General features: G+C 33.4%; 3 protein-coding genes across 4 annotated transcripts; 1 reads left to right on the top strand and 2 right to left on the bottom strand.

Moving 5' to 3' along the window:
- The first annotated feature begins 848 nt into the window (after positions 1-848).
- On the top strand, positions 849-6,414 carry LOC103863693 (putative clathrin assembly protein At4g25940). The gene is made up of 14 exons (XM_009141446.3): positions 849-3,358; positions 3,442-3,511; positions 3,596-3,693; positions 3,778-3,916; positions 4,003-4,130; positions 4,220-4,333; positions 4,406-4,522; positions 4,654-4,719; positions 4,794-4,874; positions 4,951-5,028; positions 5,113-5,316; positions 5,410-5,485; positions 5,581-5,717; positions 5,822-6,414. The coding sequence occupies exons 1-14, from the start codon at positions 3,269-3,271 to the stop codon at positions 6,227-6,229; spliced, it is 1,806 nt and encodes a 601-aa protein (XP_009139694.1). The 5' UTR covers positions 849-3,268; the 3' UTR covers positions 6,230-6,414.
- A 63-nt stretch (positions 6,415-6,477) lies between these two features.
- On the bottom strand, positions 6,478-7,747 carry LOC103863702 (nifU-like protein 3, chloroplastic). 2 transcript variants are annotated; one of them, XM_033274745.1, is made up of 4 exons: positions 7,483-7,747; positions 7,287-7,404; positions 6,910-7,216; positions 6,478-6,814 (listed from the first exon to the last, which is right to left on the bottom strand). In XM_033274745.1, exons 2-4 carry the CDS (start codon positions 7,367-7,369, stop codon positions 6,623-6,625), a joined length of 582 nt encoding a protein of 193 aa, XP_033130636.1. In that variant the 5' UTR covers positions 7,370-7,404; positions 7,483-7,747; the 3' UTR covers positions 6,478-6,622. The 2 variants fall into 2 exon arrangements, with proteins under 2 accessions (XP_033130636.1, XP_009139703.1); XM_009141455.3 differs by having other exon boundaries at positions 6,910-7,211.
- A 1,913-nt stretch (positions 7,748-9,660) lies between these two features.
- LOC103863685 (putative glucose-6-phosphate 1-epimerase) lies at positions 9,661-13,291 on the bottom strand. Its single transcript, XM_009141439.3, has 8 exons — positions 13,043-13,291; positions 11,165-11,239; positions 10,976-11,032; positions 10,708-10,868; positions 10,403-10,537; positions 10,163-10,265; positions 9,990-10,089; positions 9,661-9,903 (listed from the first exon to the last, which is right to left on the bottom strand). Exons 1-8 carry the CDS (start codon positions 13,199-13,201, stop codon positions 9,743-9,745), a joined length of 951 nt encoding a protein of 316 aa, XP_009139687.1. The 5' UTR covers positions 13,202-13,291; the 3' UTR covers positions 9,661-9,742.
- Between the last annotated feature and the right edge of the window lie 274 nt (positions 13,292-13,565).

The following is a 13,565-nucleotide window of genomic DNA, read 5'->3' as shown; positions in this document are numbered from 1 at the left end:
AAGTCTAGAACTCGGATCACTCAAGTAGAACAGCCCACTGTCGTGGAACTGCCCCCTATGCTGATCGATCTTGATACCTAAACTCTCGTTTGGATCAAGATGCGACAGCAAGCAATAGAGATCAAGTCCGATAGGTTCACCAAACACCCTAATATCTACTTTCGCTGATTAGGGATGCTAGGCTCATTCATAACAGATCTAGCAACCTATTACACGGTTAATGAACAGGTTAAACCTAGGATCTAACATTAAGCGGCCAGATTAATGCAAGCATTAAGAATAGATATGAATGAAGACAATCAATGGTTTCACTTATCTATGTTTAATTCACGGATCTAACACCCTAACACCCTAGACTAAGCAAGGTGACTACTCCGCCATAGCTACTGAGAACACAGAGATAATAGATGAAGAAAACATGCTGAATCAATAAAATAAAAGAGATAGGGTTTAGGATTCTTCTCAAGAGTGTAGAGATCCTTCTCCCTTTACAATAAGCAAATCCAACAATGGAATTTTTGGGTCTGGTTCCTCTCTGTAAACTAGCGTAGTATGATCAGGAAAAACAGAAAAAGAAGATATATCCAAGCCACAGGCGGCTGGGAGAGAAAATAGAGAGATTAGGGCAAATCCCGAAATAGGTTGTAGTTTCCTTAAAAATCTCTGTCGCTAGAACAGGCACTCGGAACAGTCACTCGGGTTGCTCCGCTATCCGGAACAGTCATCAAGACTGTTCTGCGTGAAAATCACCAAATTGCACTTTTTGCTGCCTCTTTTGTTCCAGCTGGTCCATCTCCCATCCAATGCACCTCCAGACCTGTAATGACTCGAAAAGAACTAGGAAGACTCGATAAAGACTTGAAAACCAATTGAAAAACATATATATAAGATGTATAAAACACCATATATCACTAGGTCATTTAGAAATTTAAACTAATTTGCTATATAAATATCACGCCATCCCCATTAGTTTTACACATCTATCTTTTAAGTTTTCATATGTTTTTAATCGTTCTAATTTAAATTCTACTTTTGTGATCTTGCGCAGGTGTATGATAATCAATAAGTAACTCATAGACGGGAACACCATTACTGGTAATTTTATGGGGGGATTCTTCTTCTCCGTTTATTTTTATTCTCTTCCTCTCCATATTGTATTTCTATCTATATTTTTGCATCAGTAGTGATTCAACTAACAAAAAGAGACGACTCTGTTTATCCTGGAACTGATCATCCCTTTCGAAAAAGGTAATTCTTTTTTTATGAAGTTAAATCACATAGCAAGAATATAATATAAGATGTGTATGCAGTGGCGGATGTAGAATCAGATTTAATGGGGGGCACAGAAAAAAATTTCACTGTATTTTGTTTTCAGGTTGGGGGCACTTCTATACTCTTATAGTAATTGTTAAAGAAAATAAAAAAATTAGTTGGGGGAACGTGCCCCCGTACGTTACACTATGTGTCCGCCCATGTGTGTATGCTAATCAAGTGCAATTTATTTATTGTGTGTGATCCTCTTCAGGTACGTCTGAGAGCCAAAGATAATCTCAAAGCTTTTTAAAAACTTTGAAACTCATTGACGCTGTCCTATCAATTATATAATTTGTTATCTTTTGGAGATTGTTTACATCTTTAAAAAATTTTGTTAGAATAACCTCTTTTTTGACTCAAGGCTTAGAGAAAGAAACCGTAAATCATCTATGTTGTTACAATGAAACCAATGATAATAAATCTCAGGTAATTCAAATCTCTCTTTTATATTTCATGGCTGATTTTTATATTGGGGATATGCGTGAAATATTTGTTTTTTCTCAATTATATTTTTCTGATGTTTTAAGATTAGTGTTAAATGTGATCGTTTGAAGCATAATGCATTTTCAGAACACACCTCCATGATAAACACTTCTATGTAAATTGTGTCAATTATGTTAGTGATTTTGCATCTGAGTATTGTGACTGATGTTCCAAGAGAGAAAGCGTATCATCTCAAACCGAGATTGTTAGGAAAGGTAATTGGTTTATAGATGTAATTTGATAATTGACATCTAAAGGATACATTTTATTAGATAGTACCAAGCAGTCCTTTTAAACTTTTTGAACTCTAACTTTTTGAACTAACAGAATGATCATGCTTAACTATAAGCAGTTCAAAAAGTTATGTATCTAAAGGATACGTTTTATCATATATAAATGATACGTTTTATTAGATAGTACCAAGCAGTCATTTTAAACTCAAACAATGCCATGTTCTGAGTTGTACACATTGTATTGACCTTTTTTTTCCTTGCGGTGTGTATTCAGATAGCATTAGTGAAGTGCAAATATGAAGTAATATCAACCAAAATTAAGAAAAGTCTTTTAAAAGCAGAGATAATCACATGGACCTATCTTGAACATGGCAAACAACCAGCAGTTTTGCCAGACCCGAATTTCTTAAACAAGTTTTCTACTTTCTATTTTCTTATTATTTAGTTTCACCTGATGAGAATTTTGAATCACACTCTTGACATTTTAAAATTTATATTATTTGTTTGTGTAATGGTGCAGAGGTTTCAATGAAACCGGCTTATCCTTCTTCCAAGAAAGTAAAGGACTATGACAAGCTTGGTCTTACACATAAACAAGTGGATTGCAATGACCTTTTGTTTTTAAGAAAGTGGATTTCATTTTGACAGTACAAATACATACAGTATATGGATAATTTGGGAAATAATTCCATAAGAATATACCAATACATACTATAAAAGATATTTTTAGTAAGTGGCATCCGATTATAAGAAGGGCTTATTTAGGGAATAACCAAAAAAAAGAGAAATTAGATTTTGAGAGAGAGAGAGAAGAGAGAGATAGGAAGAGAAAAGAGGAGAGAGAATGAGATTTTAGTTAGATAGTGAATTTTGGTTTTTTTCTTAGTTATTGGATACAATTTCTCTTATAAGAATATACCAATATTTGTTAACCTTAAAATAAAATATTGATCTGGTATATGAGATACTATTTTTGATACAATATTAAATAAAAATGACAAAATACCAGATAATCAATATTCCGTTGCGAACGTCATGGTGAGGCAAGAGAGAGAAGAGAGGAGGTTGTGGAAAAGTCTGTTATGGTGTTCTGTTTTGTTCTGTTTTTTTTTTTTAAACATACATCGTGTTCTGTTTGTTGCAAGACGGCTAACAGAAGAGTATACCAAACTCGGTCTTCGTCTTCTTCAATCCCGTCTGAATAATCAAACAATTTTCCAGATTCAGATTATCTCTCCATGGCAACTTTTCATAGCTTCCGAAAAGCCGTTGGAGCCCTTAAAGATTCCACAACAGTCAGTATCGCAAAGGTCAACAGCGAATTTAAGGTCAGGTTACATTTTCTCTTCTTGAAAACGTTCTCTTAAAAATGATGATACCTATGAATTGATTTGAAAATAATGGCAAATAGGATTTGGATGTTGCGATCGTCAAATCCACAAATCACGTCGAATCTGCTCCCAAAGAACGCCATATTCGCAGTATAGTTTCTCTCTTCTGAATTGGTTTATGACGATTATGAGTTTCTGATTCGATCAGAGCTTTTTTTTTAAATCTTTCTACAGAAATATTCTCTGCAACATCTGCGATACGACCACGAGCAGATGTTGCTTACTGCATTCACGCACTAGCCAAGAGACTATCTAGAACTCACAATTGGGTTGTGAGTCACTTAAAACACACACACATTCTTCAATTACAAGAACTCTCTCTTTGGACTGCTCTAAATTGTTTTATCAACACGCAGGTGGCTATTAAGGTTTTGATAGTCATTCATAGAACACTAAGAGAAGGTGATCCAACATTCAGAGATGAGCTTCTCAATTATTCACACAGAGGACATATACTTCGTATATCCAACTTCAAAGACGATACAAGTCCTCTAGGTACAATGATAATAATGAATCTTTGGTATGTTAATGAAACATTGCTTAAAAGACATTTTCTTGATCACTTGCATGGTGTGTTGAAGCTTGGGATTGTTCTGCATGGATTAGAACCTACGCGCTTTTCCTAGAAGAGAGGCTTGAATGCTACCGTGTTTTGAAGTATGACATAGAAGCAGAACGTTTACCAAAAGGTTCAGGTGCATCTTCAAAGGTTTGTTCTGGAGTTTCTCATCATTTAAAAACCAACAAAAAATTAAGAATTAAATCTAATATGTTTATAACAACAATTCATTTGTTCAGAACGTGGATCTCAATGCTTCTCAAACGTATAGAACAAGGATGTTATCTAATGAAGAACTGCTTGAGCAGTTGCCTGCTTTACAGCAGCTTCTTTTCAGACTTACCGGTTGTAAGGTAAAGTTTATATATAAACTTTTTATTTTATTTTACAACGAATGGTTTCTTAACATGTTTTCAGCTTTGCAGCCTGAAGGAGCAGGCTATAGCAACTACCTAATCCAATACGCTCTTGCATTGGTGCTTAAAGAAAGCTTCAAAATATACTGTGCCATTAATGATGGAATCATTAATCTTGTAGACTTGGTTTGTATAAATCTCCTTTCTCTAGTTTTTTTTTTTTTTTTTTTTTTTTTGTGACACTCCTTTCTCTAGTTTAGTATCAATTTTTAGATGTTACTAAAAAGTGTACATATATTTCTGCTCTCTCTCTGTAGTTCTTTGAGATGTCAAGACATGATGCAGTTAAAGCTCTAAATATATACAAACGAGCTGGCCAACAGGTAAGAGTTTAAAGCTACACTTAGTATCAATATTTTATAAGCTTGAATGTTAAAAAGGTTTTTTCACTGCACAGGCTGAAAACCTGGCTGATTTTTATGAACACTGCAAAAGTCTAGAGCTGGCAAGGAACTTTCAGTTCCCAACATTGAGACAGGTTGAAAACCATTTTTGTGTGTTTATGATATGAGACTGACCAACTCAAAAGACCTAATATGTAAAACTTGATTCAGCCTCCTCCGTCTTTTCTTACAACAATGGAAGAATACATTAAAGAAGCGCCTCAAAGTGGTTCTGTACAGAAAAAGCTGGTACAGTGTCTTTTCTCATAACTTATTTTGGTTGAAGTCTAATAGCAAGTTTCTTTATGATTTGCCATTTTGCTGTTTTAATAGGAGTATCATGAAAAAGGGGAGGAAGAAGAACAAGATGAAGAAGAAGAAGAACAGTCTGCTCAGCCTGAAGAACCTGCAGAAACAGAAAATCAAAATGAAAACACCGAAGGAGACCAGCCTCTTATTGAAGAAGAGGAAGAGGAGACAGAACAAATAGAAGAAGATACTAAACCTTCTTTCTTGATAGACACGGATGACTTGCTGGTGAATCTACTTTCTACACATCTTCTCATATGTATTGACATCTCTTTTTGCCAAACTCTCGAACCCCCTTGACTCCTCTTTTCTACTTCACAGGGCCTGAGTGAGATAAACCCAAAAGCCACAGAGATAGAAGACCGCAATGCATTGGCTCTGGCAATATATCCACCAGGTAGCCAAAACAACCACGTTATTGTGTTCCATCTGGTCCATTTTCACTATTAAATGAAGAAATCAAGATGATGAACTTGTTATTGGTCTCTACAGGTCATGAAGCTCCAGGTCCATCCACCAGTTTAAGCTTAATAGAAACCGGTGGATCCGGTTGGGAACTAGCACTTGTCACTCCTCAAAACAACAACAACAACAACAACATTCCTCGTCCTGCTCCTGACACCAAATATGTAATCAAGTCTAACACCGCATCTATCTAAATTTGAAACTCTCTACTTATACTCTCAAAACTCACATTTGTTTGTTGTTTGTTCTCTCTTGTTGTGTTTTATAGGCGGGAGGATTCGACAAGCTATTGCTTGATAGTCTTTACGAGGATGATTCAGCGAGGAGACAGATACAACTAACAAATGCTGGCTATGGACATGGTGGTACTGAGACAGCAGGCGCAGCACCACCACAAAACCCATTCGAGATGCAACAAGATCCCTTTGCAATGTCAAACAACATTGCTCCTCCAACTAACGTTCAAATGGCAATGCAGCAACAACAGCAACAACAGATGATGATGATGCATCAAAGTCCCTACAATTACTCTCATCCCCATGATCATCATCAGTTCTCAGCTGCAGGTCCTTCTCCTTCTAACCCTTTTGGAGACCATTTCCTTGCCCTCCCACCTCCTCCAGGCTCATCTGGTCAGATGCAGCAGCAAAACAGCCATCATCATATGCTCCTCTAGAGTGATAAATAAGAGCTGTATTCAGCTTCTCACTCTCTCATGCATGGTTTGAGTGTTGTCTTTTGAATATTTATTCAGGGTGCTATTCTTTCATTCTTACTAGATACCTACTTCTTGTCACTGGTGATTTCTTAATTTGATTATATAAACCGGTCAAATGCTCAAAAAAGGTGGATTAAACTCAATTACTTGTATATAGAACGTAACCTGGATGAATCCAAGGTCTACTTATGAGATGAGAGCCTATGGATCTAGATTCTAGACTTAGCATATGACAAAAATGAGAGCCAACACAAGAGCCACCAGGAACTGAATGGTATGAATGTTAGATTTGAAAATGATGTATATATAATCGAAATATAGGCTCTCGTAGATGAACAATACAAAAAGTGGTCACTCTAGAAGCTGGACTGCACCTATTGAAGGAATGTTTTCCCTCAGTTTCTGAGTCAACGCGACACGAACCGTCATGACTCCAGCAGCTGGTCCAGTGAGCCGAATCTTAACTATATAACCATCGATCTCAACAAGCTCAAGCCCTCCACCTCCTGTTCCCGATAGGTAAGGCCGCAGCTCAGCGAGAACCTGAACAAAGTCATCAACAAACTCAGGGGCCAAATTGAAAATAAATTAAAATTTCAAATTTCACCCTAAAACTTTTCTTTTAGTTTAAAACAAACCTTTTCGATGTTTTCCTCGTTGAGCTCCAACCCTCCGGTCTCTGCTTCAAGAAACTGCTCGACGGACATGATCTCCGGAATCTTGTCGCGGAGACGACTCTCGATTCCCATCTTTAACGTCATCGACGAGCTGGGACACGAACCACAAGCTCCTTGTAGCTTAAGAACCACCACGAGCCCGTCGATCTCGTGCAGCGCCACGTTTCCTCCGTCTGCCATCAACGCGGGGCGTACTTCGTCGAGCACTCTCTCCACGTTCTCTTCCGTCAAAGGCATCACGCAGCTGGGAGACATAACGTGGCCTATACTACAAGAAACCTAATGACAGTTAACATTCTAAGAGATTTGTTGGCGATCAATACGAGTTTTATTATTACCTGCACGTTTTGGCAAGGGTCGAGTGTGGCGAGTATAAGAGAGTTGTATTCTTTGGAACTGGCCCCTGAGGAATGTGCTGCATTTGGAAGAGACCCCGTAACTATCTGAAACTGCGTTCTAACACAAGCCAAGGAAGAAGATGAAAGAGAGTTGTTTTTTTCTTCTGGTGAACGACGATGAAGGTGAAAACAATACCTTAGGATTGAGAAGCGAGGAGGAGCGATTATTAGAGCTCTTCTCTGATGAGGAGAGGGAGAGGTTCATCGTAGCAATTCGGGTTTGACCCGAAACCGAACCCATTTGGAATCCTTCGATCGAGAAGATTTCAAGAACTTAAAAAACCCTTCTCGAATATCAGCTTGATAATCTGGGAAGTGAACAGTATATCAAAAAAGATTGAACTTTTTCATTGGTGGATGCAGAGATGATGATACGTCTGATTTCATTTTGTGGCCAATATTATTTCACTTCAATAATTTAATAATTCATTCCTTTTTTTTGTCAATTCTTTCAGATAACAATTTTTAAGTTTTTTTTTCACAGTTCAAAAAAAAAAGATCAAAATAATTGTTTTTTGAATTTTTATTTATTATTTTTTTTTTTTGAACTGTATCTTCAGAATTCATCCATTTAACCATAAATCTTAACTTAAATCTTGATTATTTAATTCTAAAGTATAAATATATTTTTACTTTTTAATAAAACTTCTTTTGGTCATTTATTTTTTGTAAAAATAAACAAAAACAGTCTATGATAGAGAATTTTTTTTTATTTTTACTCTTAACATTAACTAAATCTTGATCTTACGGGTTTTTTCTTCTTATACTAAAACATTTTAGTTTATATAACAAATTTATCACTAAATTAATGTGATTTATATGTATTATATAACGCTATAATGCCTATATTTAAGTGGCTTATATTGTTATTACTATAAATTTTTGTAACAAAATTTATTTTGAGAACATTATTATATACCAATACTATTTTACATAATTTTTCATCTTCTTAAGTTTGAAATGTATATGGACATCAAATTAAATTGGACCTGCATAATAGAGAAAAAATATTGTGAGATATTGTTAAAAACAACAAAAATTATTTTTTTAAAAGAAACTATAATATATTGTACATGCAAAACAATTTTGTAGTAAAAATCTTATTTGAAAAAGTACTTGAAATACACCAAGTTGAATAAGATTTTTTGTTATTTTATTTTATTTGAAATAGAAATGGATATTTCTTTCTAAAAAAATCTTTTTAAGATTTCTATAAAAATTGTATTTCCAAAAATTAATTAATTTAAATTTTTATTATCATTAAAATATAATTAAAAATATTTATATGATTTTAATTTTCGTCCATTAAACAAAAATAAATTTAATTTGAAATTCTAATTATATTTATGATAGTTAAAATTTAAAATGATTCTGAAAATATTTTCTTAGATTTGTCTTAAACAATATTTATTTGTATTTTAAATAAAAGATAAAGATATTATAAGATATGATGATTAATTATGTAAAATTTGATAATAATTATAAAAGATAATCCATTTTTAAATATCACACATGAAAGAAATCATAACTTTTGTTTTAATAGTATCTTATATATTAAAATAGAAGTCACGACCTTGATTCATGTGTGATTTTTTTAAAATAGACATATTCGTAGAAAGTCATGTTACATTTAATCTTTAATCTTATCATTTAAATTTTGAGCTTACCAGAAATTTTTATTGGGCTATCAATAATTGAATTTAAACAATAGATAATTCATTGGATTTATAGATAGTATAAATTAAATAGACATAATTTAATGTTGTAATATTATACCTCTATATGTTAAATATTTGTAGTTGTTAACTTTTAAAATTATAAAGAAAATTTTTAAATAACAAAAATCATATTATCTAACAATGATTAATCTTTACTTTCTTTAAACTAATTAAAAATAGAACGTGGCGAGTTTAGTAATAATTAGATACAGTTTTGAAACCCATCCAAAACTTGTCCAAATGCGACCTGGTCGCCATCGAGGTCAGGAAACTCCTTCATGAGGAGCATGAGCTGAGATCCGACGACGTTTTCGTGAAAGTTGACCATGGAGATACCTTTACGGTCGTGCTTCTGTATGAATTTCTTGTCCGTGACTTGATAGCCTGCGTAGATCGATTCGCCTCCATATCCGTTCCCATGAGTGATATCTCCTCCGTACCACATTTTGCCTGGGGTCACAGAGTGGATGATTGATCCCTTATAGTGGAGTATATATTGTGTACCATTAAATTTTTTGAAACACTTGCTTTTATTATTTTGTACAGGATTCTAAAATTTTACAAAACCAAAGACTGGTCAAGTCTGGTTTGGATCCTGACATAAGTATACTTTTATATATATGATTTTTAGTATGAGGATGAATGCATGACTTTCTTTACATCAAGCTTTCTACTGGATTAACTCGAAGGAACCACACTCATTTGGAGTATTCCTTTCCACTCTTGTCCTGGGTTCACTGTGATCGGTTTCTCTACCGCAGCGCTTTCCACCGTTACAAAACGCCTGTAGTCTTCAGTTCCCAAGTCCTCCACTTTCTTCTCCCATGGATTCCACACCACTGCATATTATTATTATTGTTACATTCCATCATTACTATAAAACATAATACAATCACGTATACAAGATCTTTAAGTTTTTTTTTACCAGCATCAACTTGTCCCTCCTTGTGTACAACAATTGTCTTCTGTTTCTTCTTGTCCACGATTCTGATGTCATCTGGAGTGCTTAGGTATATCCTGTCAAACTATTTTCAAAAGAGTTATCTTGGTGTTTTTTTTCTCCTTTTAACTAGTAATAAAATATGAAACAAAGCTCACCTGAGATTTAAAAATTATAGACTTGTCATGATCAGTGAAACGTGTTCTGTTCTTTAGTTGGTCAAGATAATTCAAGTTCTGCAATCCGTCCACCTGGATTTCACTGCACGCAAGAAGCAGCTGATGTAACTCCACATAATATACTAAACACCAGCATAACCAAAAACAATAACTGGTTAACAATTTGCTAAGAAGATGATGACTACTCCCCTCGAGTCTAGACTCTAGATGTGAGCTTACCTGATATCTGAAACAGAGAAATAAGGGTGAAGAGCCATTGTGAAGTTAAACGGTTTTACATCGGTATTCTTAACACGAGATGTCAATATCAAATCTCCTTCAGTTCCCAAATGTACTCTCAGTCTGTACTCAAACCTGAAATGGATAGAGGTTTCCGTGAGATACTAACTATACAAAAGAAGATATAATCCATATTCAATGTAAATGTTTTTTTTTTTGGGGGGGGGGTCAAAATTCAATGTAAATGTATATAGCCAAATATGTATCTGAAACGTAAAGTAAAAGAAAGGTTTCAAGAAACTAACTTATGAGGCCAGATCTTCAAATCATCTTGGGATGACCTTAGGATTAGGTCAACCCAAGCTTTATAATAAGAGTTTGATGGCAGCTGAGGTGGATTAGTATCTATTTCCCAGAACCTTTGTCTTACAAATCCATGCGAGGGAAGTGGACCAGTGTTAGCGTACTGCATTTACAGAAAAAAGAATAATTTCATTAACAAAACAAATAGATTATAAAGAAGAAGTGTTTAAAAATAATAATAATAATAATAATAAATCTGAAAGCACGTACTTGTGGAAACAGTATTGGAATTCCTCCACGAATTGGTGTTGGCGGCTTGAATATAGCCTGTACAATATACAACACATGATTTTATAGTTCTTTAGATTTCTGGAGATCATACTAATAGGCTAGTAACTACTTATCTGTTCATCAACATGCCTAGAATGAAGTAAAGATTGATGACTAAATCTGAAGTACCTTGCTACTCATAACAAGTAACTCCTCTCCTTTCTCATTCTTCCAAGAAGCTACTTGACCTCCATACAAGTAAACCTGAAATTATTATACTAAGATATTATGCACCAAAATTCGGAAGTTGAAGTCTAGGTAGCATAAATCACTAATTAATTTATAGGAGACCCTACTGAAAACATGACTTGAGACTAAAACAAATTAAGTTTTGAATATCCATCCCTTATGATAATGGGGGTGATTGGTTGGGTTGTAATTGTAGAAAATTTACTTTAATATTTTGTCTGTAGGATTTTTGATTTAGCTTTAAATGATGTAGCTTTAAAATTTCCTACAACTAAAAAAATGGGGCTTTAGAAAATAAGATGTTTACAGCCATTTTTTGTGTGTTTTTGCTGTAGTTTTAATTTTTTGGTTGTAGCTTTAAAAACCAAGATAAAGCATGATTGGTAGTATTTAAGGTTGTAGATGAAAATTAAAGCTAAAGTCACTTTCTACAGCCCAACCAATCACCCCCAATATATTGAAATTCATTATTTTAAAAGGTATTATTTGCTTCTTAAAGATATTATTTGCTTCTTAATATGTGTACATATTAGTAAGTTTGCACCATTTTATATGGTTCTGCAAATTTATCCAGCCACACATATAAGGGAATGTCATTCCTTTTCAATCTACATATTTCCTCTCATTTTGTTTATTCATTTTCCAAACTACATGTTTTCTCTCATTTTGCAACTTCAAATTTTATTTTATTTTTACTATCATACGATTTAGCAATATCTTTTAATATATACTAGATTTTGACCCGCACGCCCGTGCGGATCTATTTTTTTAAAAAAAATATGATGATATTTGCTTCTTATATCACTATTTAGGGTTGAGTAAAAAACTTGAATTCGAAGATTCAAACCGATCTTAATCCGAATAAGTAGTACTAAATTCGAACCAGAATTAATTAAATATCTGAATTATTCAAAATTTTGGTATTTGAATAATTGAAACCTAATCCGAACCGAACCGAATTATTTTGGGTATCCAAAATAGATTTATATACTTATATATATGATACTTTTAAGTTCGCATAAATGCTTGAAAATATATACAAATAATTAAACGTAAATATCTTAAATAGTTAAAAAAATACTCAAAACTCTAAAAATACTTAAATAATTATTAATTCTCTATCCAAATATTTAAACCAAACCTATTTAAATTGGTTATCCAAATCAGAACCAAATCTTCAAAGATCTGAACTGAACACGAAATCCCAAAAAGATCCGAAAACGAATCCGAACGTCCACCCCTAATCACTATTATATATATCCTATATGTGTTATCATAGGTTACAAAATATGTGTTATCATATAACTAATCGTATTTTATACGTACCATCAAATAAGTTTTCTTATAATTAATAATATTTTATACGTACAATCATATAAATAATCACATATTATATTTTAAAACTTAATGTGAAATATAAAACCATAATTTAAGTTGGTGTTTGAAATTGGATTTTGTATTGTATTTTTATTATATATATTTAAAAAAATTATAATAGATATTGGAAAATATGTTAGTAAAAATCAAATTTTGAATATATGTATATTTTTGAATGAATTTTTGATATAAATTAATTTTAAATTATTATTTTGATTTGAATATATATATTAAGTAACATAGATCCATTACTTTTTAATATAATGTAATGGACTTTCAATTTTTTTAGTAGCATAAGCCCATTATTGTTTTTTTCTAACTTACTACTATCTATGTTTCCAAACAGTACTATTTTTTAACTACTATTCATATTGCCAAACAATCCCAATGTGTACTTCAACTTTAATAATATAGATATCTTATTAAAACCAAAATAAATACCTCAAAAGATCTGCTACGATCGTCACGGACGATGATCTTTTCAAGACCATTGATGCCCTTAGTCCGCTCAAAGGGACGCTGCGCGGTGGCCATGGAGACTACTGCAACGAGAGTTGCCCATAAGAAGATGAGATATCCGAGATTTCCTTTATTCCCCATATTTATTTATTCTCTCCTTCAATGTAGCTCACGAAGAAGATACCTTGTCCAAATTCTCTTATCTTTTCGTTCCATATATACACCAAAGCAGGAAACAGAAGGTGAAAATAGAACAAAGCCTAAAAACAGAAATAAATCGTACAGTTCCAATCATTTAATTTGAGAAAAGACTATTTATGTTGACCAAAAAATTTGTAGTAAAGGAGTTCATTACGTTGACCATATAAAGAAAAGTCTTATTTTATCCCATCTTGCTCGAAAACAGCGATAACGCCACATCTGCTCTTGTTCGTCGCCTTACGATTCATACACATATTGCTATATTAAAAACTCGGATTATAATAGTGCTGTTCGTTTCGAGAAC

This window comes from Brassica rapa, chromosome A01 (assembly GCF_000309985.2).
Source record: "Brassica rapa cultivar Chiifu-401-42 chromosome A01, CAAS_Brap_v3.01, whole genome shotgun sequence".
Lineage (NCBI taxonomy): Eukaryota > Viridiplantae > Streptophyta > Magnoliopsida > Brassicales > Brassicaceae > Brassica > Brassica rapa.
This window is presented reverse-complemented; position numbering and strand designations above follow the sequence as displayed.